The sequence below is a fragment of the Bos grunniens genome, chromosome 23, assembly GCF_055505025.1.
Source record: "Bos grunniens cultivar Pamir isolate PY7600 chromosome 23, Bosgru_T2T1.0, whole genome shotgun sequence".
Lineage (NCBI taxonomy): Eukaryota > Metazoa > Chordata > Mammalia > Artiodactyla > Bovidae > Bos > Bos grunniens.
In genome coordinates, this window is record NC_141187.1 from 11,506,039 (window position 1) to 11,533,441 (window position 27,403).

A 27,403-nucleotide genomic window follows, 5' to 3' on the forward strand; every position below is an offset into this window, starting at 1 on the left:
ACACAGAAGAACTGTACAAAAAAGATATTCATGACCCAGATAATCACGATGATGTGATCACTGACCTAGAGCCAGACATCCTGGAATGTGAAGTCAAGTGGGCATTAGGAAGCATCACTAAAAACAAAGCTAGTGGAGGGTGATGGAATTCCAGTTGAGCTATTTCAAATCCTGAAAGATGATGCTGTGAAAGTGCTGCCCTCAATATGCCAGCAAATTTGGAAAACTCAGCAGTGGCCACAGGACTGGAAAAGGTCAGTTTCCATTCCAATCCCAAAGAAAGGCAATGCCAAAGAATGCTCAAACTACCGCACAATTGCACTCATCTCACACACTAGTAAAGTAATGCTCAAAATTCTCCAAGCCAGGCTTCAGCAATACGTGAACCATGAACTTCCAGATGTTCAAGCTGGTTTTAGAAAAGGCAGAGGAACCAGAGATCAAATTGCCAACATCCGCTGGATCATGGAAAAAGCAAGAGAGTTCCAGAAAAACATCTATTTCTGCTTTATTGACTATGCCAAAGCCTTTGACTGTGTGGATCACAATAAACTGTGGAAAACTCTGAAAGAGATGGGAATACCAGACCACCTGACCTGCCTCTTGAGAAACCTATATGCAGGTCAGGAAGCAACAGTTAGAACTGGACATGGAACAACAGACTGGTTCCAAATAGGAAAAGGAGTACGTCAAGGCCGTATATTATCACCCTGCTTATTTAACTTATATGCAGAGTACATCGTGAGAAACGCTGGGCTGGATAAAGCACAAGCTGGAATCAAGATTGCTGGGAGAAATATCAATAACCTCAGATATGCAGATGACACCACCCTTATGGCAGAAAGTGAAGAGGAACTCAAAAGCCTCTTGATGAAAGTGAAAGTGGAGAGTGAAAAAGTTGGCTTAAAGCTCAACATTCAGAAAATGAAGATCATGGCTTCCGGTCCCATCACTTCACGGGAAATAGATGGGGAAACAGTGGAAACAGTGTCAGACTTTATTTTTTTGGGCTCCAAAATCACTGCAGATGGTGACTGCAGCCATGAAATTAAAAGACACTTACTCCTTGGAAGGAAAGTTATGACCAACCTAGATAGCATATTCAAGAGCAGAGACATTACTTTGCCAACAAAGGTTCGTCTTGTCAAGGCTATGGTTTTTACAGTGGTCATGTATGGATGTGAGAGTTGGACTGTGAAGAAGGCTGAGTGCTGAAGAATTGATGCTTTTGAACTGTGGTGTTGGAGAAGACTCTTGAGAGTCCCTTGGACTGCAAGGAGATCCAACCAGTCCATTCTGAAGGAAATCAGCCCTGGGATTTCTTTGGAAGGAATGATGCTAAAGCTGAAACTCCAGTACTTTGGCCACCTCATGCGAAGAGCCGACTCATTGGAAAAGACTCTGATGCTGGGAGGGATTGGGGGCAGGAGGAGAAGGGGACGACAGAGGATGAGATGGCTGGATGGCATCACTGACTCGATGGACGTGAGTCTGAGTGAACTCTGGGAGTTGGTGATGGACAGGGAGGCCTGGTGTGCTGCAGTTCATGGAGTCGCAAAAAGTCAGACACGACTGAGCGACTGAACTGAACTGAACTGAACTTTCCACACTTGTTTGAGATGCTGCCTCTAGCTTATTCAAGTTCCTGGAATCCCTGGAGTCTCTCTTCTCTTCTATTGGTGAATTTGTCTGTTTCTGCACTATATCACAGTATTTTGATCATGATAGTCTTATAATAAGGGGTATAGCATATATGGCAGCCTTCTCCTTTTTAAAATTTCTTCTTCAAATATTGACTCTCACTCTTTGTGCCTGTTTTTGTGGTTGTTGCACTAGGTCTTTGCTTTCCCTCTAGTGCGGTGAGCAGGGGCTACTCTCCAGTTGCGGTCTGCAGACTTCTCATTGCGGTGGCTTCTCTTGTGGAACGTGGGCTCCAGGCGTCCGGGCTTCAGTAGGTGCAGTGCTCCGGCTCGGTAACTGTGGTGCACGGGCTTAGTTGCTCCATGGCACGTGGAATCTTCCTAGACCAGGGATCAAAACCGTGTCCCCTGCATTGGCAGACAGACTCTTATCCACTGTACCGCCAGGGAAATCCCTTGACTCTTATTCTTGACCCCCTTTTCCCTCATGTGAAAGAGCTCTATTAGGATTTTGATTGAAATTATCGCTTCTCATTTATAATATATTAATAGCCTACCCATCTCTCTATTTCTTCTGAACTTTTTTGTCCTTCAGTAAAGTTTTTTGTGTCTTTTATGAGATTTCATAGCTTTTGTTGCTAGAGGAAACAAGATCTTTTTTCTACGGCGTTTTCTAATCTAATTGATTATTGCTGATATAAAGTAATGTTGATGGCTTTTGTTTGTTGATATTGTCTTGGGCAACCTCATGAACATCCTCAAATATTTCTAAAAGTTCCTTGGTAGATTATCCTATACTTTATGTGTAACTAATCGTACTATCTGAATACAAACAACAGGCTTGTCTCTTAAAAAGACTACTTCAACACACGCCCCCAGCCTCTCTCCTGCAGGCCGAGCCCTGTCCTCTTGTTCGGAGCCTGGGCTTTTCTGTCCTCAGATGGTGTTCTCTTCATTGGAAGCGGAGGTAGCTGTGGGTCCATCTTCTGCTAACATGAGCCTAGTTCTGCATTAGGGGCAATTTGGGGGCACCTGAAAATGTTTGCAAAACACTTAACACAAGAGCCTGGTTTTCATTAGAATTGCATTAGAGAATGAATGTTCATTCATTCACCCATCTGAAGAGAGATGGTTTCCCTGACAACCAGCTGGGGGGGGCGGGATTCAGGATTTCCAACCTGAGGCTAGAAACTACTCCTCGACTTTTCTCTCCCTGTCAAATTTCAACTTACCTTTCAAGCACTAGCTCAAATACCAAAGTTATGCATTTTTTCTCTTATTAAAGAATGAGGATTTGCTGAAGTTAAAATCCCATCCCCACTTAAGCTGCTACTTGGTACCTTCCTCCCTATAAAAACTTCATGGCAAGCCAATTGTTCATTCGTTCATCCAATGATTGTGTATGGAGCATATAACTGGGCCCTGCAGAAGATACAGAGATATAACACAAGATGAAGCTCCACCCATGCCCTCAAGGAGCTCACGGTTTACTCAAACTCAAAGGCAGTAACCAACGAGTTGTCGTATAACAAGTTCCAACCATATATTAGAAAATTAAAAGGCAGAAGAGTGCAGAGGGAGAGAGCAAACAGATCCCATAGTGGAAGACCTCATGGAAGGGGCATTCAAGATAGGGCTTGAAGAGTAAAGTGAAGTCGCTCAGTCCTGTCCCATTCTTTTCGACCCCATGGACTGTAGCCTACCAGGCTCCTCTGTCCATGGGATTTTCCAGGCAAGAATACTGGAGAGGGTTGCCATTTCCTTCTCCAGGAGATCTTCCTGACCCAGGGATTGAACCCAGTCTCCCACATTGTAGGCGGACACTTTACCATCTGAGCCACCAGGGAAGTCCAGGGGCTTGAAAGATGAGTAGAAATCTGACATGTAGAGACAGGTTGGGCAGGAGCCTCAGCTTCTAGCCAGACTCTGCTTGACAGCAGGGCAAAGTCACGTGATTGGGACACATAATGCCTTCAGGGGGTGCTAAAGTCCTCAGTCCTCTGGTGTCAGGGTTTGATGTGACAGTTTCAGAAAGGCAGCTTTTGACTCAGCAAGAGCTGTCCAAGGTGGGAAAGGGCTATTTGGAAGCAGGGGAGCATCTGTCCTTGGAGAGGCCCACGCAGAGGCTGGGGGGCACCTGATTGCCGCTGGTGGGTCCCCTTCGTTTATCTCGGTGACTGACAGGACCCGTCAACCTGGGGTCTCCAAACCCCCAGGCTGAAAGTTACAGTAAGAAGTACTTTTCACATTGTGACCCAGTGTGAACATAAATCTAAAAGAGAAGTTTCATGACTAAATACTCACCATACTCCATGCCACATTTTTGCTATTTTTTCCTAGTCATTAAAAAATTCTTCACTTAGTCAATGATTCTCAATCTTGCACGTTCGAATCACCTGGGAGCTTTGAAAACATCCACTGCCCAGGCTTCTCCCCACACTAATTAAATGAGGATCTCTTGGGGCGGAAGCCGGCACCAGCGTTCATTCAACCCCCAGGTGATCCTGGTGTGCAGCCTCGGTTAAGCCCCAGTGCCCTTGGCAAAACTAAGACGTACTACCCCTTGCGAGTCTAAGATTGTACAACCGGGCAAAGAAAATGGGTCAGGCATTGAGGACTAACAAAATTCCATATTTATTAATGGGGCATGGATTTTTCCAGAATACAGAAAAACGGTGTTGCTCCAGAAGCTTCAGACTGGGCTAGGTTCTGTGAATTCCTCTGGCTGAGCCATAACTGAGGAAGACAGACCTTGTTTCAGGGGCTGGTCCATACCTCACCTTTTGCCCGAGCTCACATCGAAGCCTATGAAAACCCATGGCTGGGAGCCTCTACTGGCTCTCTTTTTCTATGGCTTTTTGTATATTTGCAGTTGTATCTCCAACATCACAATCAATCATACAACATTTTAATTACCTGTCAAAGAAACGCCAAACCCCTTAGCTATTACCTCTCAATTCCTCCATTCAGTTGCCTGGCAGCCACTAACCTACTTCTTATCTCTATAGATTTGCCTATTCTGGACATTTCATATAAATGGAGTCTATACAATACAATATTTGTCCTTTTGTGTCTGGCTTCTTTCACTTAGCATAGTGTTTTCTAAACTCATGCATTACAGCACATGTCAGTACTTCGCTCCTTTTTATCGTTGAATAATATTTCCTTGTGTGGATATAACACATTTTTAAAATCCATTTGTCGGGGAATGTTTGGGTTGTTTTTAGTTTGAGCTATTATAAATGATGTCGTTATGAACATTCATGTACGTTTCTTAAACTTTCAAATAACTTCTTGAAAGTTATTTTTAAATAACTTGTAAATCACTGACCCAGGGATTGAACCCAGTCTCCCGTATTGTAGGCAGACGCTTTACTGTCTGAGCCACCAGGGAAGTCCAGGGGCCTGAAAGATGAATAGAACTCTTACACTGCTTGGCATGTGGTTAGTTCCTCAACCAGGGATCAAACCCGTGCCCCTTGCATTGGGAGCGTGGAGTCTTAACCACTGAACTGCCAGGGAAATCCTTAAATAACTTTAAAAAAATCTTTCTTTATTCTTGGCTGTGCTGGGTCTTTGTTACTGCCTGGCTTTTCTCTAGTTGTGGCAAGCGGGGGCTACTCTCTAGCTGTGGTGCGTGGGCTTCTCATTGCGGTGGTTTCTCTTGTGGAGCACAGAGAACTACACTACTACTCAACCAACTAAACTAGCTCCTCAGCTGCTAAAGCTCAGAGTTTACTAGCTGCAGCACATGCGCTCAGTAGCCGTGGCTCCCAAGCTCTAGAGCACAGGCCCAATTGTGACACACAGGCTTGGTTGCTCAGTCGCACGTGAGATCCTCCTGGCCCGGGATCAAACCCGTGTCTTCTGCATTGGCAGGCAGATTCTTTACCACTGAGCCACCAGATCAGATCAGATCAGATCAGTCGCTCAGTCGTGTCTGACTCTTTGCGACCCCATGAATCGCAGCACGCCAGGCCTCCCTGTCCATCACCAACCCCCGGAGTTCACTCAGACTCAAGTCCATCGAGTCAGTGATGCCATCCAGCCATCTCATCCTCTGTCATCCCCTTCTCCTCCTGCCCCCAATCCCTCCCAGCATCAGAGTCTTTTCCAATGAGTCAACTCTTCACATGAAGTGGCCAAAGTACTGGAGTTTCAGCTTTAGCATCATTCCTTCCAAAGAAATCCCAGGGCTGATCTCCTTCAGAATGGACTGGTTGGATCTCCAGAAGCTCTTAAATAACCTTTTTAAGTGGAAAATTTTAAAGTGTCTGGGAGAGAATAATATAATGCACCCTCAAGAACCCACCCATCATCTAACTTCAACACTTATCAATATTTACCAATGGGGCTTCGTCTGCATATTCCCAACCCGGCTTTGTTCTGTTTCTTTTAATATCATTTTGAAACAATTTGGAATCTGCATAGAAGTTGCATGTAGCCTCCCTAGGCTTTGTTTTCTGCAGGAACATTTCACAACAGGTTATCTCTCCAGGTAAGGACTGAGTCTGAGAAGCCCAGGGGAAGTGAGGCTGGTTGGTCTCCTGGGAAAGAATGGTGCTGGGTACCAGCCTCAGTGGCTGTTCCCCTGCCGGGTGGGGGACAGGGGCAGGGGACTTTTAGCTGCCTTTTAGCTGAGCTCATCAGGTGACTTTGTTTCGTCCTCTAGAAGTAATTATTTTCCAAGATCGCTTCCACTGCCTTCTCACGGTGACACCCCACTAAACACCCAAAGCACTAAGTAAAATAGGAAAAGGAGGGAGCTGAGGCTGAGGGTTGGAATGAGAGCTCTCCTCTTCGAGTGCACAGCAGTCTCGGGCTGTGTCCTGCCTCTGTGCCTTTGCTCAAGCTGTCCCCTCTCCCATGGGTGCCGGCCCCTTTCTTTTCTCCCCGTGTCCCGTCTCCCCATCCTCCAAGTCCCACCGCAGACATCACCCCTGTGAGAGTCTCCTCGCTCCTGTCGGTCCCTTGGTGCTCCCGTGGCTGGCTCTCGGAGGGCGCTTGTCTCAGAGATGGGAATCCCGGTGGGAAAGAGCATTTGTCTAGGAAGCAGGCTGTCTGGATTCTGAGAACAAAAGCGTCTACAGTCACATTGTGAGTCTAGTTTGCCACTCACCTTATTTTCACACGGTTTTTCAGAACAGGGTTTAGGAAGCAGCGAGGTAGGCTTCAAACTAGAGCTAGTCTGAACCCAAAGTCCGAACTCTGTCCACCTTCCCTTTCCTCTGGTCCCAGCAATCCACTCAGCAAGTGACCTCGGCCAGGCCACCCTGAGACTCAGCTCAGCTACGGAGCAGTGGGAGGGAATATGCCTGCCGATCCCTCCCCACAGCTTGCTCCGGATCAGCAGTGGTCCTTGGGAATGAGCTCTGCAAACTCGGATTGACCCTGCAGTTGCACTGGTTGGAGGGGCAGAGCTTCAACAAAACACAAGAGCATTGCTCGCTCTTGTGGTCTTTGCACCCCAGCCCCCCAAGGCTGGTGTGGTGGCTCCAGGTTAGGACCTAGGTTCCTTCCACCGTGTTGCTCACAGTCCAAGAGGGCTCCTCACCACGTCTGCATTCCAGCTAGTTGCAGAGGGGAAAGGGGGACACACCTCTCCCCTCTGAGGGCAGGCCTTGAAGATGACACACATTGTGTCACCTCACATCCCACAGATCAGAAGTCCTTTTCATGACCACACCTGACTGCAAGGGAGCCTGGGAAATGTAGACTCTATTCTGGAATGCCATGTGTCCAGCTAAAAATTGAAGGCTCAACTACTAAGGAAGAAGGGGAGAATGGATATTGGGGACAACTAGCAGTCATTGTCATAGTAGTTATAGTTTGATGTATGAGATATATGATGATGATGATGGAAAAAGTCTGTCCTTCCTGGGACCAAGATCTGGATTTCATAAACACCAGGCCAAGTCCAGTGTGTTGGCTGAGGAGGGGCTCAGCACTGAACCATCAGCAGGCTGCCCTCCTGGCAGCGGGCATGTGAGTGCCCCCCAGTCCTTCTGTGTCCCCTGCCTAGACTTTCTGGTGTCCTATCCAGAGAAAACACCTCTTCCCAACACACCATCCCATTTTACCCCACTGGATCTCTTTCCAGGATCTCAAGTTCACTTGATGGTATCCTGTCTTAATTGTTTCAGACATTGTGTCTCATCCCGTCAACTAGATTGGTTGAGCAATCTGAGATCTTATGGGTCCCGTGGCTCCCACAAACTACTGGTCCAACAAGTACTGCTTGATAAACGCCTGACAATTGCCAGCCTTTGGCAGGCGTGACACTGAACGTGTCTGCAATTTCTACTTTGGCGTTTACCTAAGATGACTTATAATACTAGAACGCCATAGAAGGAAGGTCAGCAACTCCAACTCCTCAACTTTATGGATGATTGTATTTACACTTTGGATGTGGAAGTGACTGATTGAAGGTGGACCTCACTCAGGCTAGTGATTTCCAAACTGTGTTCTAAGGAACCCCAGGATTCTGGCGGGTGGGTGAGGTGGGGCTAGGAAGAAAAGAGCAGGGAGAGGATACACACTGAAGCCCCATGGCCTTCCCCCAGCTTCAGTGAGTACAACGCTGCTATTTTCCATTCTTCATAAAATTTCATTTAAACAAAGTGTTCCAATGATTTTTTCCCCTGTGCCTCCCCTGATCTCCAATTATTTTTTTTTGTTTTAAGTTTGAAAGTCACTGGTCTTGTCTAACCTGCTTAATGCGCAGACAAAAGAGTTGAGGACCAGTTTCTGGCTGAATGTACAATGATAAGACAGGCCATTTGCCCTGTTGCTCATCCTAGGTCCTAGGGATCCAGCCTCGAACAAAACAGCTCTCTGCCCTCATGAAGCTGGCTCTCCCTCCGTGAAATCAAGCCATAAATAACTCAACATAGAAAAACACCAACAGGCATGCTCAAAGGAGAAAATAAAGCCAGCAAAGGGTGTGGTGAGTGATCAGAGGGTGAGGTGTCAGGTAGGCTGGGCGGGGAGGCCTCTCGGAGGCGGAAGGAAGGGAGGGAGAACTTTGTTTTCTGAGAGAAGAGTCTTCCAGGCTGTGAGATATGCAGGTGCAACAGACGGGCTTGCATTGTCGGGAAGGAAGGCAAGCTGTCCTTCCGGACAGGATATGGGTTCCAAAAGGACCCTGCAGAGCCCCTGGGAGGCCCAGGGGAGTAGCTGGGGCCCCACCCCACACGCGTGGGCACAGCAGGACCCGGCTTGCCTCCTGCAGTGGAGACGGGCGTTTTGGTCTGCCTCCCGTGCCTGGTCGCTGCCGCCTCGGGCAGCCCCTGCCACCCCTCCTGAGGCCCTGGAGCCACGGGCGGCTGAAGCTGACCCACGTGTACTCCTGTTAGTGGACCCGCTGGGGCCTCGGGCCAGTGCTGAGAAGACAACAGTGCCTCTGTGAGAAGCTTGGCTCTGGCGACTTCTTTCCTCAGTCACCCTGTGCCTGTCTTTGTGGCTCAGTCAAGGGACAAGACTCGGCAGGGCTGATGGAGAACGCAGCTCCCAGGATTGAGGGGCTAGGCTGGGCTGGTCCTCAGTCCACCAGCGACCTGCTGCCTCCTTAGTTTTCCCATCTGGAACTTGGGGGGGGGAACACATCCCTAGGATGTTATGATGAGAGACAAAAGAAATCCTGAATGTGCTGGGCAAATAGTCATCACAAAATCAGTCTTTGATGAATGAATGCTGAATGAATGGATGAACAAGGGCAAAGAAAATGATCTTGAAATGGAAAAGCATAGGTCATGCGGCAGTTTTCAAACTTAACTAAAAGAACACCCTAGAGATGTTGTTAAATTTATTAAAACAGAGAACTGGACTCCAACCTGGTCTGGTTAATATTTTTTAATACTTCACTTGTGAACTCATCTGCACAAGGACTTGGTTTTTCTATGGGAATTCTGTGTGGCCTGGGCAGTGGAAGGACTGACTGTCTGAGCTGGTTTGCCTTGGTCCTGGCCAGGTGCCCAGGGTGATCAGCAACTCAGGACCAATGTTTATGGTGATTACCCTGTAGGTGGTGTCAATTCAAGCTCTAAGCCACAGATAATGCCGGCTTGGGGGCTTTGCATGTTTACGGGAGACTTTGTGTTGTTTCACTGAGAGCCCTACACAGAGGCAGGCCATTGCCATGTCTCATTGGCCCAGCAGCTGTTGGATGACCCTGGCTTTAAGCAGGGTCTTGGTTCAACTGACCCTCACACAGCAGAACCAAGGCCCTGTCGCTGCCAGTTTCTGGTCCAATAATCACAGCAACAGCTTTCTCTCACTCGGCACTGACTTTCAGTTCCTTTTTCATTTCTGTTTTCTTTCTTACTTGTGAAGTCAACCACAGTTCTGTTGTGGTCACTGATGATGAAGACAATGTTGTTACTAAAGCTGGAGAGTTTTCTTTTCAGCTCAGCGCTCTATTAGTGGAACTAGAAGCCTCTCCAAAGTTCTTTAAACCACTCTTGCCCCATCTTGCCAGCGAGCGTGAGTATGTGTGTGTTGTTGCCCAGATACAACCTGAAGTTCAGCCCTGGCTGCTGGGTGCACTTTTCAGAATCAAAATGTCCTCATCAAAAATCATCCCCAGAGTTCTTTATCTGCCTGAGATGGCAGTGTTTTCTGTAACACGAACTCTGCTCTGACTCACACTAATAATACTATTTATCAGGCCCTTGGAATGTGCCAGGTAGTATGCCTAAAGCTTTGCATAAATCATTTACTTTTATCCTCTCACCATCCTATATTTATACCCATTTTACAAAGTGGGAAACAGGTGTTCAGAGAGATTAGCTACCACAATGAGCCACGACTGGGACTCTCTTCATTCCTAAATTTCTTTATCTTCTCTAATGATTTCAGAAGTTGCTTTGCAAGCAACACATCAGCTCTCCTACCAAACTCCATGGGCCAAGCAATCGTTTGCACATTGGTTAAGGAAGTGAGATCAAATGACATGATGTATGCAAAAAAAAAAAATACCTTTTTATGAAATGTACAGAAATGACATCACTGGGTGGAGGTGGCTGTAACTCCCCCTGTTGGGCTGGAATCAGTATCTTTCAATTCACTGAATAGAAAGTAATTTGTATTTTACATGTTTAATCTCTCCAACCAAATAGACAAAAAATTATTTTCTCCAAACAAGCCTTTGGACTAAAGTAAAAGACAGTTGAATGGAAAATTGGGTAAAATTCTGAATGTGTTGATTATGCAGTGGAAACATCTATTTGGAAAGCAACTCATGCAGGTGACCTATATTAATTCAGTCCCCTCAATATTAGCAGGTGTTAACTGAGCCCCTGCTGGGCGGCAGGCACCGTGTGTCTAATAGTCTTGGGCAACCTTTGTTCGTTATTTTTTTTACTTTAATAATAATAAACTTGGTATTCTGAAATAATGATAGATATACAGAAAAGTTGCAAAGATGGTACAGATAGTTCTGTATATCCTTCACCCGTGTGTGCATGCCAAGTCGCTTCAGTCATGTCCGACACTCTGCCACCCTAGGGACTGCAGCCCACCAGGCTCCTCTGTCCATGGGATTCTCCAGTCAAGAATACTAGAGTGGGTTGCCATGCCCTACTCCAAGGGAGTTTCCCAACCCAGGGATCAAACCTGCATCTCCTATGTCTCCTGCATTGGCAGGCAGGGTCTTTACCACTAGTACCACCTGGGAGGCCCCCATCCCTCACCTATTGTTACCCTCTCATATAACCACAGTCCATTTGCCAACCCTCAGACATTAACGTTGATACGTTACCATCAACTATAGATTGAGCCAGTTTTTCTATTGATGTCCTTTTTCTGTTCCAGGATCCAATCCAGGATCCTACACTACATTTGGTGGATCCATTTTTAGACTGGCTCACTTAGTATTAAAATAGCCATGTTTTCTTTGCTTCTCTTTGGGATCAAATTTGGTTTGAGTTCTATTTCCAATTCTACAGGGAAAAAGAGGCAGACAAATGATAAACAAATACGTAGACTGGTTTGACTCACATTTGAATTGGGAATTGACTCATCAGTCCTGAGGGTAACCCACCTCTATCCTCCTGAGATCACCACGTAAAGAAGAATCTCCTCTTCAGTCACAGCTCAGGCTCCTGTGTCTATGGATGTAGGGGCAAGAGTTAGGACCAGGCTTGACAGAGCAAATTACTCTGTGGTTTGCCCCTTCGAAACCCCAAGTCCAGCTGAGTCACTGAAGAATTCCACCTTCCTGACCAGCAGTCAGGGAGTCCCAACAGTCTAATAGAGAAGATACTCTTTGATCGCCTCCTTCAGTTCACTCATTCATTTCTCATCATTCATTATTTTTTTAATTGATTAATTTATGGCTTCCCTGGGTCTTCATTGCTGTGTGTCAGTTTTCTCTAGTTGCAGCGAGTGGGGCTGCCGTCTAGTTGCAGTACAAGGGCTTCTCATCGCGGGGGCTTCTCCTGTTGTGGAACACAGGCTCTAGGAGCAGGCTTCAGTGCTTGCAGCACACAAGTTCTATAAAGCTGGCTCAGTAGTTGTGGAGCACAGGCTTAGTTGCCCCACAGCACGTGGAATCTTCCTGGACCGGGGACCGAACCCACGTCCCCTGCATTGGCAGGCGGATTCTTATCCACCAGACCACCAGGGGAGTCCTTCACCATTCATTACTGATTTATTCCACATTTATTAAGTCCCCAGAGTGTGCCAGGTACTGAATTAAGTGCTGGGGCTATAAGGAGGAGCAAAACAGAAATAAGGGAACATTAAATAGGGCTTTCATTTCATTCTTGAATACCTACTAAGTGTTCTCACTGAGCTAGGCAATAATGGGGGAGGTGGGTGTTCTTGATACAGGTCCTGTCCTCAAGGAATGTGCTAGGCACAGACACAGGATGGGCTACTCAAGGCAGCCTGAGATAAATGGTGCAGACAGTAACGGGGGAGAGAGAGCTAACAGCGGGGGTGATCGGGAAGGGGCCCAGATCTTCAGCTGGGCTTTAGGGTGAAGTCTGCAGAGATAGTAAAAAGTCAGTAAATAAATAGAAGTCTGTGTATCGGGAAGAAAAGCAGGATTGTGCACTCTGTTTACTGATGAGAGAAGAGATGGGCTTGAGAAAGGACTCTGGGTTTGCAGACAGGGGAGCATATGTTTGAAGATGTGATCTGAGTTCTGTTGCTCTTCCTGTCTCCCAGGGATATCTGAGCCCTTAGGAGCTATGCCTAAACTAAACCCTAGCAAGGCAGATCCCAAGAGCCTCTGTGAAACCAGCCACCCCCACACACCACCCCCACAACCTTCGCCTCACTGTAGGAACCGGAGGCTCTGGAGATGAAGATGCCCTTCATCTGGAAAGTGCTGGAAAGAACACTGGCTTTGGGCCCCTCAAGAATTCAAGGCCTAGCTCTGCTGTTTTCCAGCGTGTGACTTTAGCCAAGCTACTGGTTGAGCTTCTATTTCTTCATCTAAAGAGGAGATTAAAAATAATAATAATAAAATTAAAAAAAAAAAAGAGGAGATAACCATCGTACCTACCTCAAAGGGATGTCATGAAGATTAAATGAAACTACGAGCCCTCGGAGCCTGGCACAGGGTGTGGCACCAAGAGGTACCAAAGAGTGGTAGCCAGTTGTTTGGTCACTCAGTTGTGTCTGACTCTTTGCGACCCCATGGACTGCAGCACACCAGACTTCCCTGTCCTTCACTATTTACCTGAGTTTGCTCAAACTCATGTCCATTGAGTAAGTGATGCCATCCAACCATCTCATCCTCTGTCATCCCCTTCTCCTTCTGCCCTCAATCTTTCCCAGTATCAGGGTCTTTTCCAATGAGACAGCTCTTCTCATTGGGGGACCAAAGTATTGGAGCTTCGGCTTCAGTCCTTCCAATGAATATTCAGGGTTGATTTCCTTTAGGATTGACTGGTTTGATCTCCTTGCAGTCCAAGGAACTCTCAAGACTCTTCTCCAGCACCACAGTTAGAAAGCATCAATTCTTCGGCACTCAGCCTTTTTTATAGTTCAACTCTCACATCCATACATGACTACTGAAAAACCATAGCTTTGACTATACAGATGTTGGTTGGCTAAGAGATGGCTCTGCTTTTTAATATACTGTCTAGGTTTGTCATAGCTTTTCTTCCAAGAAGCAAGCATCTTTTAATTTCATGGCTGCAGTCACCGTCTGCAGTGAATTTGGAGCCCACGAAAATAAAATCTGTCACTGTTTCCATCTATTTGCCATGAAGTGATGGGACTGGCTGCCATGGTCTTTGTTTTTTGAACGCTGAGTTTTAAGTCAGCTTTTTTACTTTCCTCTTTCACTCTCATCAAGAGGCTATTTAGTTCCTCTTTGCCTTCTGCCATTAGAGTGGTATCATCTGAATATCTGAGGTTGTTGATATTTCTCCCAGAAATCTTGATTCCAGCCTGTGCTTCCTCCAGCCCAGTGTTTTGTACGATGCACTCTGCATATTAGTTAAATAAGCAGGGTGACAATATACAGCCTTGACGTACTCCTTTCCCAGTTTTGAACCAGTCCATTGTCCCATGTCCAGTTCTAACTGTTGCTTCTTGATCTGCGTACAGGTTTCTCAGGAGGCAGGTAAGGTGGTCTGGTATTCCCATCTCTTTAAGAATTTTCCAGTTTTTTGTGATCCCCACAAAGGCTTTGGCATGGTCAATGATACAGAAGTAGATGTTTTTCTGGAATCCCCTTGCTTTTTCTATGATCCAACGGATGTTGGCAATTTGATCTCTGGTTCCTCCATAAACAGCAGAGTGGGACTGAATGAACCCTGTAGTTTCATGAGAACTTCAAGACTCACGTAACATAATGGTGGTCTATGTAGGCAGGTCACAGACCCAACTAAGTGAAGTCTTGGACAGCTGGGGCAGTGAATACTGCCAGTCAGCAGAAATGAACTTCAATTATCATGGTTTTGAAAGAGGGAGGCATGGGCATTCCTCTGCAGTGGCGCCCTAATTTGGGCAAATCTCAAATGAGAAGATGCTCTGGGATGATTTTTTTCTCTTTATAGCAGAGGTTGACCCAGAAGTCCCCTGACCATACCCGCACAGGCAAAGACTGGAGGGTGACTAGTTCACAACTCTTGCATTATCCCAGTGTCCCCACAGTAGTGAAGGGAGAGTCTGTAAGGCAGGACGGGCCACAGCCTGGAAGGAGGGCAGTATTTGTTTCTACCTTGGAGCAGAATTCCAAATAGACTTCTGGGTCCACCAAAGAAAACAGAAAGAATAGAGCTGGGACACATTCTCTTTGCCTGTTCCATCCCAAGATAATCAGTAGATGCTTCAGTGGAAATTTGCGGAGATCATGCCTGCATTCTGGGCAAGAAGCACAGAGGGGCTGTGTGAGGCCCCAGGCCCCGGGAAAAAGCACCACAGGCAACTTGATAGGAATCCACGTGATGCTCCAGTGGCAGGCACTGCTGTTTCCATGGCAATCTGATATAGGATGATTTGAACTTCTTAATGCCAATTCTTTGGTAAACCCTTAGGGCCAGAAAAAAGGTCTGTGTGGAAAATTGTCATTATCCTTAAGAAGTATTGTTGTTGTTGTTGTTGTTTTGTAGGGGGGAGTTGTTTATTTAAGTGCTTACTAGGTCAGAGTTGTTTTGCTCTTGCCTAAAGCCAATAATGCATTCAGAACAGAGAAGGAAAATGTGAGTTTTTTCATAGATTCTAGTTCTAGTTTCTGCTAACATAGACAGTATGACCTAGGATATATCCATTCTTTATTCATCTCTCCATTTAGCCCGCCAGCCAGCCCACCATTCAGCCATGCATATTGAGCTCAACCTTTGTCCTCCTGGATTTCTTACCTGTGAAATGAGAGAATGAGTCTGGTTTAGCATTTTTGACTTAAGCTCCTAGATCCTTAGGAGTTTCAGGGTTGTGCTTTCAGGACCTTCCTTCCCAGGATGGGCTAGGGAGATTGGGCAGAGCCTGAGACCCCACTTGCCTTCAGCCCAGAGCAGCCCTGTTTTTAGTTGTTTTACATATTGAGATTTCTTTTCTTTTTTTTCTCATTATTTATTTTTAATTGGAGTATAGTTGCTTTACCATGTTGTGTTCATTTCTACTGTACAGCAAAGTGAACCAGCCATACATATTCATGTATCCCCTCTTTTGTGGGTTTCCTCCCCATATTCGTTTTGAACAAAGACTCCTTGACTGAAAAATCAGGGGGTCTCTACGGACCTTCCCGTGGTGACTCTGCAGCTTCAGGCCAATTGTTTTTCAATCAGTGCCCCTGCAGTGCAGGATACAGAAATAAGATGGAGAGGAAACCTGTCTCCCCCACATCCCCCGCCCGGGGGGGCCTGCTGTCTCTGTGAGGATAAACTGAGATTATAGTGTGAAAACTTGCCTGGGTAAACGACTGTTGTTAAGATAATGCAAATAATAATTATTACAGTGGAGTCGGGCAATCAAGATATACCCACAGGGAAATACAGCCTATAATTCAGCCTACAATTAGGGATCAGGTAAAAAGCAGTAGACTCCCAGGGTCTCCACTCAGGGACTCAGGGAACTGCATGGCTTTCCTGGGAACGCGAGCCTACTTGCCAATGCCTCCCAGAGCCGGGGTGGGGGGTGGTGGGGGGCCGGCTGCTGCGCCCCCTACTTCAACCCCCACCCCCACACCCTTGCCCACCGCTCCCGCAGCTGCAGGGAGCCTCACGGTGATTGGCTAAACTGGAAGTTGTTGCTAGGCTACCAGTCCGCGGGAGGCTGGGGCCTCTAGTCCCATCCTCCACCGCAGATTCATCCCGCACAGCCGAGTTAATTCGGGCACCCTGTGAATGGGATCCCCAGCAGTTTAAATTGTCAGCTGCCAAGTGCCCATCTTTCTAGGATTTAACACTCAGCATGAAGGCTATGTGAAGGAGGGGAAGAAAAGCCCTCTGTTTTTATACTCTGGGTCACCTTAAATAGCCGTTTCTTTGAGCCTCAGTGTCCTCCCTTGAATTCTGGGTTTACTCATATATTCATTATTCATGGTTGCATCTGTGTTTATTAAGTGCCTACCATGTTCCATGCACTATGGGACAAAGGGATGAATGATGTGGAGACCATCGTTGCCCACATTAAGGGGGAAACATTAGGCACTTAAGCAAATAAGTAAGATAAACATGTATCTAATTCTTTCTTTCCTCTTCAGTGATTTTACTAAAACCCCCTTTCCCCTACTAAATCTGTAGGGTCCCCCAAGTTGACAGGGGAAGGAGTGCTACTGCCTACTGTGCCTAAGCTACATTGCACCTAACCCATCCCCTCACCGTGCCCTGAAACTGGGGTACATCCTCTCATCTCCATAGTGCTTGTACTTTGCTCTCTAGAACCCGTAAGTGAGCCTGAGTGCACCTTGATGAAGATGTGGGTTGGAATCATTGTCCCATGTTCAGGTGAGAAAGCTGAAAGCCAGAGACATCAAGAAACACTGTCTGTGTCCATATACTAGTAATGGAGAATTATTAGTATAACCAGTATTGAGCACTTACTATGAGCAGGCTCTTTAAAAACAAAACAAAACAAAACTGTCTTCCTAAAAAGAATGAAAAAAAAAAAAAAAGATCTTCCTCATAACAACCCAGTAAGGTATAATTATTATTATACCCATTTTATAGGTGGCAAAATTGAGGCTGGAAGAAGTTATTTGACTTGCCAAGGTGACCCAGGTAGTGTGTGGCAAAGCTGGAATTTGAACCACATCTCTCTGGCTCCAAAGCCTAACCTCTTTTTAAGAACTGGATCTGGTCACAGAAAAGAGTCTCTGAGTGGCTAAGTCTTGGAGTGGTTTCCAAATGCTCTTCAAAACCTCCCAGTTCCAGGATCTTCTTTATTTTTCAACTGAAGTTTTTGGTACAATACACTCACAAAACCTGGTGAATTGGCCATACTTATCAATATGACTGACTCTGTTATCTATCCATCTGTGATGATCTTGCCTTCGAATTTTTATTGGGTAATTAAGTCAAGTAACTCTTCCCTGTAAGCATTTCCATTGCTTGCTCTGTTAGCTTTTTATTTTCCTTTGTTCATGTTCTGAACAAAACCGAGCACCCACCAAGTATTGTGGGAGGCTTGGTGGGTGTAGGTGAGTGTGGCCCATCCCTTCCTTGAGGAGTTCCCAACATAGAGCAAGTTTCTGAAGGGTCTTCCATGGGCAAAGTGCAGGGAGAGGTCATGGAGAGAGGAAGACCACAGAGACCTGCCCTCAGAGAATCTCCTTGATTTTGGAGACAGACCCACAGTTAGATTAAAGACAAAGGTGGGAAAGGAGGTGGGAAGGAACAGAAGCAGCGGTTGTGGCGGGTGTGGGCTGGGGGTGGGAGCAGCCCACCTTGAGTTTCCCACAGAGCTGCTTTTAAATCCTATCTTTCTGTGGTCCCTGTGGGACACTGTGTTTCAGAGCCCAGCAGCCTGCAGCTTGGAAGGAGGACTTTAAATGGGAGAAGGTGCTAGAAAGAACAGAGATGCATAAAGAAGCCAGCTAAATTTATCCCTCCTCACAGCACCCAGCAATTGCTATGCTTAACATTTGATTTTCTACCAATAGAGACTAGTTTAACCAGAAGATTAGGTGTTTTTCTCTGAGAAGACAGAGGGAGAAAGAGATGCAGAGAATGAGACCTGAAGAGAAGCAAGGCGAGACAGAGATAACTCCTCTGCACACTTTGGGATGCCATCCTAGTGAGCAGTAGGAAAAAATATTAAACTGGGCACTTGAGTGGGAGCAATCAGACAATCTCTTGCCCCCTTTCAACCTGGCCACCCTCCTAATTTCCAGATAGCATCATTTTTCATATGTAAGTATATAGGAGATATCCATGTTGTCTTGGCCACTGCCCTGTCCCTGTCACCCACCACCATCCCTATACAACTGAGAGTTGACTGTAAATGGATAATATACCAAAGCAATGATTTAAGTATTACAAGACTAATATGCATGCCTTTGACCTAGCATTCCCATGTACAGGAATTTATCCTGATGACAATAATTAAGGACATGGCAAAGAATTTAGCAAGAGATGATTCATCGCAGAATTGTTTAGAAAAAGCAAGGAAACTAAGTAGCCAACCCCTGTTGGGGACCTGCTCAGTAAATAATGATATATCTCTACAAATAGCTGTCCATGATGCTCATGAATTAGGTTATAAATGGGTTCTTACTGATGTGGAAAGACATGATTAGGTAAAAAAAGCAAGTTACAAAACAGTGTATGTAGTATGACTCTATGTAAGTATTCTTGTAAGAATAAGTATATAAAATAGTCTAGGAAGACACAAACCAAATGTTAACCTCTGGGTGGAGGAATTCCAAGCCATTAATTTTACTTTCTTTTTGCTCATCTGCGTTAAAAAAAAAATTCTTTTTTCCACAATGAATATATATTTCCTGTGCAGTGAAAACAATTTCCTTCCAGCAGTCCTAGTGAGCACCTCCTGCTAGGAGTCCAGGAGTTGGGGGGCAAGCTGAGCCAGGTACTCCTGACTCTGAGGCTTGTGAGAAAGACCACCAACCCTGTGAGGCCACTTCAAGCTGCTCTTTAAGAATTGCCAAAAAGCGAGTCCCCACCCTAACTTGACTCTCCAACCTGATTGGTCTTATGGGCAAGAACTCAAGTGACCCAACAACACCTTGGTATCAAAATGCTCAGTTGTCTCATAACCTACTGGTGGGTTGGCTGCCGCCACTCCCTGACCCCAAGGGAAAACAGTCTGTACAAATTGGTACTTGGTAAAGGGTAACCTTGCTAAAATTGCAGAGCCTTTCCAGCTCACCAGGAGCATCCTCCCCTGTAAGGGGGTGATGGCTAAGATGCTGCGTTGATCAGGTCAGCCCCTACTACACCCAGGCAGCTGTGAGTCTGAATGCTGGAGAGAAATGGCCGTCACCATGGCAACCCAGGCTGGCTCAGCCTCTGGGATCAGTCCAACACCCAGAGAAAGGAGGTGGGGTCTGGAGTCAGAACAAACACTGCCTGGTTGTCTGACCTCAGGCAGTACTCTTCGCTTTTCTCTGCCTCAGTTTCTACATCTGTAAAGTGATACGGAAGCTCCTTATCTTACCTGCTTCCAGGATTAATGAGGAATAATCTGTGAATGGTAAAATATGAGAGGAGAGCACCCCTAGCTTTGGTTTGTCCCCAAATAGCTGTGTATGACCTTGGACAAATCACTTAACCTTTCTGTGCCTCAGACGCTCTGTTTGTAAATAGGATAGTAATGTCCCCTGTGATGGCTTCTCAGATTTACTGTCAGGCGGCCATGAGAGTCCCAGAAGTTGGAAGGAATCTTGGTCCTTACCACCCATGCAGGAATCCCTTTGATGAGTTCTTTGGCTGAGGTACTTGTCCTATCTCTGCTTGATGACCTAAAGTGCCAGAGAGCTTATGACTGCACAGCTTTCCAAGTAGCCATTGCTACATGATGCTAATTGTAAGAAAGTTCTTTTGTATAGGATGTTTTGGGTTTTGCTTTTAAAAAAACATTCAGTTAATTTCTTTATTTTTGGCTGTGCTGGGTCTCCATTGTGGTGTACGGGCTGGGCTGTTCGTTGCTACTCCCGGGCTTTCTCTAGTTGCTGCAGGTGGGGCTGCTCTCTGGCTGCAGTGTGCCGGCCCTAGGGCAGGCAGACTTCAGTAGGTGCTGCACACAAACTCAGAGTTGTGGCTCATGGACTTAGTTGCCCTGCGGCATATGGAACTTTAGTTCCTGGACCAGGGAGCGAATTCCTGTCCCCTACATTGGCAGGCAGATTCTTAACTACTGGGCCACCAGGGAAGTCCCAGTATAGGATGTTTTACAATTAAATGTTTGCTGTAAAAATTAGCAGTCCTTTTCAGATCTGTTTCCACTCCTGATTTTCCCAGAGGGTTTGCACAAGATAAAAATTAGCAGCAATTGGCAAGAAGCAGGTTCAGGCCCAGTTCTGAAAGCTTTTACCTTAATGTAGTGAAGGAGATGAGTTCCTGGGTCACACACTCTAGGTTAAAATCCCACTTTGTTCATTTACCAGATGGTTGCCCTTGGGCAACTTATATTAGCTCTCTGAGCCTCAGTCTCCTGATTGGTAAAATGAGGCCAGAACTACCTACCTCACAGTATTATTGCTGTGACAGCACTTATCCAGTGCACAATTCCCTGGTGGAATTCTGGGGGTGGTGGCGGGCAGGGTGGGTCACACCTTCCTCTGCCACCCCCTGGACAACACATCTGACCTCTGAGCCCCGCCCCCTGCCCCGTAATCTGGCACGTGTAGGCTCTTACGTGCCCAGGCTGTGCCCCTCTCAGAAGCAGGCAGAAGGTTCATCTCGCTCGCCCTCCTGGGAACCCCTGCAACACAGCCTTGTGTGTGCACTTCAGGGCCTTCTCCCTCTCAGGCCTATGCCAGGGGCCATAAAAGGAAGATGATGCAATGGCTTCAAGACAAAGCTTACCCTCCCTGTGATTCCCCTGCCTCAAGGTTAGCACCCCCTCCTGCCCACAGATGCAGCAGGCACTAAGCATGCGTCCCAGGGTGTCACTGGGTGAAGCCTTTCAACTATATCACTGTTTTAAGGGGACCCTCATAGAGGGCAAAAAGCCTATAAGACTCAAAAGAATGCAGTCTGGTGGTGGGGTAGAAACGTGGTCCTTTGCCCTCAATTGAAGGAGTCAGGACGCCTGACTAGCGGTGGGCTCTCGGGAGCCAGTGATTTCATTCCTCTGTGCCTCGCTTTCCTCACGTGCAGAATGACAGGTTGATGCCTGAGACCTCTCTTGTGTCAGAATTACAGGTTTTTCTATTTATTGGATGCAGGATGAGATGGCATAATCGCCCTTGACCTCTTTATGCCATAGGGGCTGCTGAGCACCCACTCCGCTCTGCTTCCTCCGCAGATGAATACCTTCGAGTCCTCAATGTGGGTGTGGCCGAGGTGAAGAAGTCCTTCTTGGGTCCCTTATCGCCGTCCTGTAAGATGGTGCAGATGATGAGGCAGTTTCTGTACCGGGTCCTGCCTGAGGACTCCTACAAGGTCACCACCGGGAAACTCCACGTGGCCCTCACCCGGTTCACGGATGGAGAGAGTGTGGTGGTTTCAGAGTATACGTCCAAGGAAGAGCTCATTGAGGTAAGGGGGCGGGACCTGGGTGTGAGGGCGGGGCCGGGAATCAGGGCGGGGCCTGGGTGGGACCTGGGTGTGAGGGCGGGGCCTGGTGGGCGGGGCCGGGAATCAGGGCGGGGCCTTGGGGGGGACCTGGGTGTGCAGGCGGGGCCCCGGCGGGCGGGGCCTGGGTGGGCGGGGCTGGTCATGAGAGCCGGCGCGGAGCTGGGGCCGAAAAGGAGAGGCTGGTCTTGGTTTTTTGACAGGCCTCTGGGACGGTCCACCTGTCTGCCTCACTTCCTTCTGTTTTCTGCTTCCCAAGTTCTTCCCTCCCTTCGCCTTCCTGCCATCTGTCTTTCTGTGTTAGGCACGCTGTTAAACGAGATGGACACAGAGAGACGCCAAAAACAAATCAGACTTGGTCACCATCCTACGCTTCAGCGCTCAGAGTCCCGTCCGTTTTGCCTCTGCCTTGCCCTCTGCTTTGATCCTGCAGCTTCTCAGAGGTCCGTCTGTATTATCAACAGAGGTCCTGTGGCTCCTGTCGGCCTGGGCTGCAGTGTTTCCCCGCTGAATTACTCCCGGTTTGTGGGAACGGCCTCCCTTCGCCCTTTCTCTTCCTTTGGTCCTTGATAAAAAGGATTGCGTTATCACGAAATGGAAAGGGGGCTCTGATAGTGCACTTTTCTAAGCTCCTTAATATAATTTAAAAAATAATTTTATTTACTTATTTATTGGCTGCTTATTTATTGGTCTTTGTTGCTGCACGGGCTTTTCTCTAGTTGCAGAGAATGGGGGCTACTCTCTAGTTGAGGTGCGAGGGCTTCTGTTGTTGCTGAGCCCTGGCTCTAGGGTGGTCAGGCTTCAGTAGTTGCTGCTTCTGGGCTCTAAAGCACAGACTCAATAACTGTGGTGTGCGGGCTTAGTTGCTCCGAGGCATGTAGGACCTTTTTGGAAACCAGGTATCGAACTCATGTCTCCTATATTGGCAGGTGAATTCTTTACCACTGAGCCACCAGGGAAGCCCCCATTAATGTAAACTTTAGTTAAGAATTGTTAGTGTTGAAGAGTGCTGTGGATATGCCCAATTTTCTTTCAGGACAAAGGGGTTGAGCACATGCCCCTCCACCTTTATTTCCACTCCCCTTCCCTCCTCTGAATGCAAGGCCCTTGCCACCCATCCTCACTTCCCCACACTGGCATGGCTTTGATCCTGGTGAGGGGGAGGAATAGACAGTGGGTATGGACACTCCCTTGGGTTTATTAGCATCCAGTTCTTCAAGACTTTTGTCTCCCCAGTCCTCTTCCACCACTTCCCCCTCCTACCCATACCAGCCAGAGCAGGTCACACAAAACAGGCTTCTGTGCCTTTGCACCTGCTGTTCCTTCTGCCTGGGATGCCCTTCCCCACCCCACTTCACCTGCTCAATCAGACTCCAGTCACTCCTGCCAGGGAACGTCCCTTCACTACCTGCCGGCCTTGCACCCACTGGGTTGGGTGCTTCTTTGGGGCCACGTTGCCCATGCCCACCTCCATCACAGCATTGGTCACCACCCTCTGAAAATTCCCAAGGGTGGGCATATCCTTTGATTCCAAAGGATCAGATTCCAAAGGCCCAGGCCAGATACATAACAATGGTTGTTGAATCCCATTGGATTCATGGAAATTTGGTGCCAGAAGGAAGCCTGGAGATCACTAAGGCCACTCTCTCCCTTTAAAGCTGGGACACCCCACCCAGACCAACCAAGGAGGTTACCAAGGACCCAGCCAGTGTATCTGACTTGGGGCTCCACTTTCCTGGGCAAGGCCTCCACCTTGGTGTAAGGAGGGCCAGGCTGGTGGTGGCCCAGAGGCTGCAGGTGAGTCCTCCCCACTCAGCCCCCAGGCCTCAGGCGTCTCAGCCCTGTTCTCTCCCCACAGGCCCTGTACTGCAGCTGCTTCGTCCCTGTGTACTGCGGCCTTATTCCTCCAACTTACCGTGGCGTGGTACGTGCTTCAGTGTGGGAGGGGGCGAGCTGGGATCCAGGGGGGCCCCTGTGACCCACATCAGTGAGGGATGGTCTCAGAATTCAGTAGGAAGACCACAAGAATTGAAAAGGCCCTTGCGTTTTCCTACTCAGAATTCTTAATGTAGATGGATTTCTGGGGCTTTAAGATGGCCTTTCCCCCACTGGGTTGGGCTTCTCTCTGCACCCACCAACCCATTACTGAGTCTGGCAAGTCAAGGCTCCACAAGTTTGCCAGATTTTCTAACCAGCTTCAGCTGATGCAGATTCTGCTGGTCCACAGACCACACTCTGAGCAGGAGGATTTAACCTGCATCTCCTCCTCATTTTACATCTAGAGAAAATGAGATCCAGAGACTAGGAGTCAGCTAGCAGATAGACTCTTAATGCATGTTATCCATGTAATTCTCAGGCGCCCAGAGAGTTGGAGCCTCTGTGTCTGTGATCCTTTCTTCATAGTTGAGGGAACAGAAGCCCCAAGAGGGGAAGGGACTTCAGGGTGGACACTTGGTGGTGAGGAGGGTTCTGAAGGTTTGTGAGGGGAGGTCTGACCTCAACAGAGGAAGGCAACTGGGCCCTGCGGCAGCCTAGAGGGGGAATATCTCACAACCTGCTCAGACTCACCGCATGTACACCTTCTCATAAGGCCCAGGGGGCGGGTTCCATTCCCCAGCCCTGCCCTCAGCCATTGAGGGACTTCACAAACAGGGACTGTGCCAACTTTATCCAGAGTGTGGATGCCCCCGAACCTTGGTGTCAGAGCTTCTCCCGAGGGACCCATTTCCTTTGTTTTTTTGGCCTTACCACATGGCCTTTGAGATCTTAGTTCCCAGACTAGGGATCAAACCCATGCCCACGCCCCACACCCCTCCCCTCCCACTGGGACAGCAGAGTCTTATCCTCTGGACCATTAGTTAAGTCCCAAAACCCATTTCTTTGATGCCCTGAGTGGGGGAGAGGGCCTCTGACCCCAGATGAGCGTTTCTCACGGGCACCCCCGCTCCGCAGCGGTACATCGACGGGGGCTTCACCGGCATGCAACCCTGCTCCTTCTGGACCGATTCCATCACCATCTCCACCTTCACCGGGCAGCAGGACATCTGCCCGCGGGACTGTCCTGCCATCTTCCACGATTTCCGCATGTTCAACTGCTCCTTCCAGTTCTCCCTGGAGAACATTGCCAGGATGACCCATGCCCTGTTCCCCCCAGACCTGATGGTGAGAGACACGAGGGATCTGAGAGTGGGCGCAGGGAGAGCCAGGGAGGGTGGTGGGGTGGGGAGGAGGACTGGGTCGGGGGAGCCAGGGGGGCCCACTCAGTCCATCTGTGTTTTCCCCCTTCGCTGGTCCCTTAAACTTCCTCGTAAACCTGTAACCTGGCCTTGCTGCTACCCAGGAATGAACAAGTGCCCAAGGTGCTCCCAGCCTCAATTCTTTCCCCCTGACTATGTCAGAACTGCTGATAGGAATGTTGGCTGAACTCTCGCACTCTGACATGCAGTGTGGGGTCAGCAAACTATGGCTCAGGAGCCAAATCCAGCCCATCGCTTGTGAGCTAAGAATGGACTTTCTATTTTTAAGGCATTGTTAAAAATAAAAATAAAAAAAGAAATGACAGAGACTATGTGTGACCTGCAAAGCCCCAAATATTTACTATTTGGCCCTTTACAGAAAAGGTATTATGGGCAATATCTCGGGTAATCCGCCAGCATCCTCTGTAATACATACAGTTATTATTCCCATTTTACAAGTGAAGAAACTGAAGCTGTGAGAGGTCACGTTCAGACAGCCACCAAGCCGATAAGTGGCCGTGCTGGGATTTGAGCCCTGTCTCCTCGTTCTGCTCTTCCTACTGTTCAAATGCACCTTCTCGGGTTCTACTAGAGACCTCTCACACTCTGCGGCCCAGGGGACACTGATGATCAGCTGCGAATGGTTTAACACCTTCATGCAGCATCACTATGGACACATGGTCAGGAACTGCCCCCCACTTAGCAGATAGCAAGGGAGGAGCACATTTTGAAAAGCCCATCCAGGGAAGCTGAAGAGCAGTGAAAGCAGCTGCTTTGGGCCAGGGGGCTGCCAGGCTCTGCATTGCTGCACCCTTACTTACTTTCTGGTGCTCCACCTTGCAGATCCTCCACAATTATTACTACCGAGGGTACGAAGATGCCGTTTTGTACTTGAGAAGGCTGAGTGAGTACCATGTGGGGTCAGGAGGAAGTGGGGCGGGGGTGGGGGGCGGTAGGTGGGGCAAAGACAGAAAGTAGAAGAGCTGAGTAAAGGCGCGTTTCCCCCAGTTTGTGAACTGGAGGTGCCCTTCAGCCAGGAGAGCCGGAAATGGGTACAAGAACCCGACTGTCTTCATTGTCCAGGACAGGCCGATGTGCCAGAAACTATGGTCTCTGTGGAAAAGGGGGCTTACTGATTAGACTGTGTCTACAGTTTTTGAACAGATAAATTTTCTGGATTTAAAAACTATGTTTAGGTTGGGACTTCGCAGGCAGTCCACTTGTTAAAACTTCACCTTCCAAAGCAGGGGGTGTGGGTTAGATCCCTGGTCAGGGAGCTAAGACCCCACATGCCATGCCTCGTAACCAAAAAACCAAAACATAAAACAGAAGCGATATTGTAACAGATTCAACAAAGGCTTTAAAAATGGTCCACATCAAAAAGAATCTTTTAAAAAGCCAATATATTAAAAATAAATAAATAAAAGTAAAAGCTAGGAAATACATAGCTCGTGTCTCCTTGGAGAATTCCATTTTCACGTCATTACATGACGTGTATTTTATTGTATAAAATAAATGTATTTTATTCTTCTTGTATTTTATTCTCTTTCCAATGAAACAGTAGTGTTAATATAGAACTACATATGACTAGCTTATGTTTGTGTGAGACTTTGAGTGACATATTGATCAACAAATGAGAGAGAAGAGCCCTCACCCTATGTTGGTTTGAAAAGCATGGTCCCATCTCTGTGTATCCTCTGTGTATTTTCTGATTTCAATGGCATCTATTACACACTCTAACTCCATGCAAACTTCTTTGTTAAAATGAAAGAAAAATGCTTTTCTATATCTAGAATTAATTCCATGGGGCATATTTAAAAAAAAAAATGATTCCTGGATCAAAGGATGTTTACCAAATGTTCACTTCAGTTCAGTTGTTCAGTTGTATCTGACTCTTTGAGACCCCAGGGACTGTAGCATGCCAGGCCTCCCTGTCCATCACCAACTCCCTGAACTTGCTCAGACTCATGTCTGTCAAGTCGATGATGCCATCCAACCATCTCATCCTCTGTCATCCCTTTCTCCTGCCTTCAATCTTTCCCAGCATCAGGGTCTTTTCCAAGGAGTCAGTTCTTCGCATCAGGTGGTCAAAATATTGGAGCTGCAGCTTCAGCATCAGTCCTTCTAATGAATATTTAAGACCGATTTCTTTAGGATGGACTGCTTAGATCTCCTTGGAATCCGAGGGAATCTCAAGAGTCTTCTCTAACGTCACAGTTCAAAAGCATCAATTCTTTGGACTCAACTTCCTTTATGGTCCAACTCTTACATCCATACGTGACTACTGGAAAAACCACAGCTTTGACTAGATGGACCTTTGCTGGCAAAGTAATGTCTCTGCTTTTTAATATGCTGTCTAGGTTGGTCATCGCTT

At 47.4% G+C, this 27,403-nt stretch overlaps 1 protein-coding gene across 8 annotated transcripts in view; it reads left to right on the forward strand.

Moving 5' to 3' along the window:
• PNPLA1 (patatin like domain 1, omega-hydroxyceramide transacylase) overlaps window positions 1-27,403 on the forward strand; it is a 63,240-nt gene that overhangs the window by 14,500 nt on the left and 21,337 nt on the right. For 6 of the 8 annotated variants that reach the window (XR_015153100.1, XM_086371378.1, XM_086371380.1 and 3 more), the window contains 4 exons: window positions 21,525-21,757; window positions 23,652-23,717; window positions 24,746-24,955; window positions 25,873-25,933. Coding sequence is in view for 7 of the 8 variants with exons in the window: in XM_086371378.1 (XP_086227504.1) it covers window positions 21,525-21,757; window positions 23,652-23,717; window positions 24,746-24,955; window positions 25,873-25,933 (570 nt within the window). In the remaining variant the exon portion in view is untranslated. Of the gene's footprint in view, window positions 1-6,197; window positions 8,587-21,524; window positions 21,758-23,651; window positions 23,718-24,745; window positions 24,956-25,872; window positions 25,934-27,403 lie in introns of those variants that run through there. The other 2 variants (XM_086371379.1, XM_086371382.1) reach the window with 1 other exon arrangement.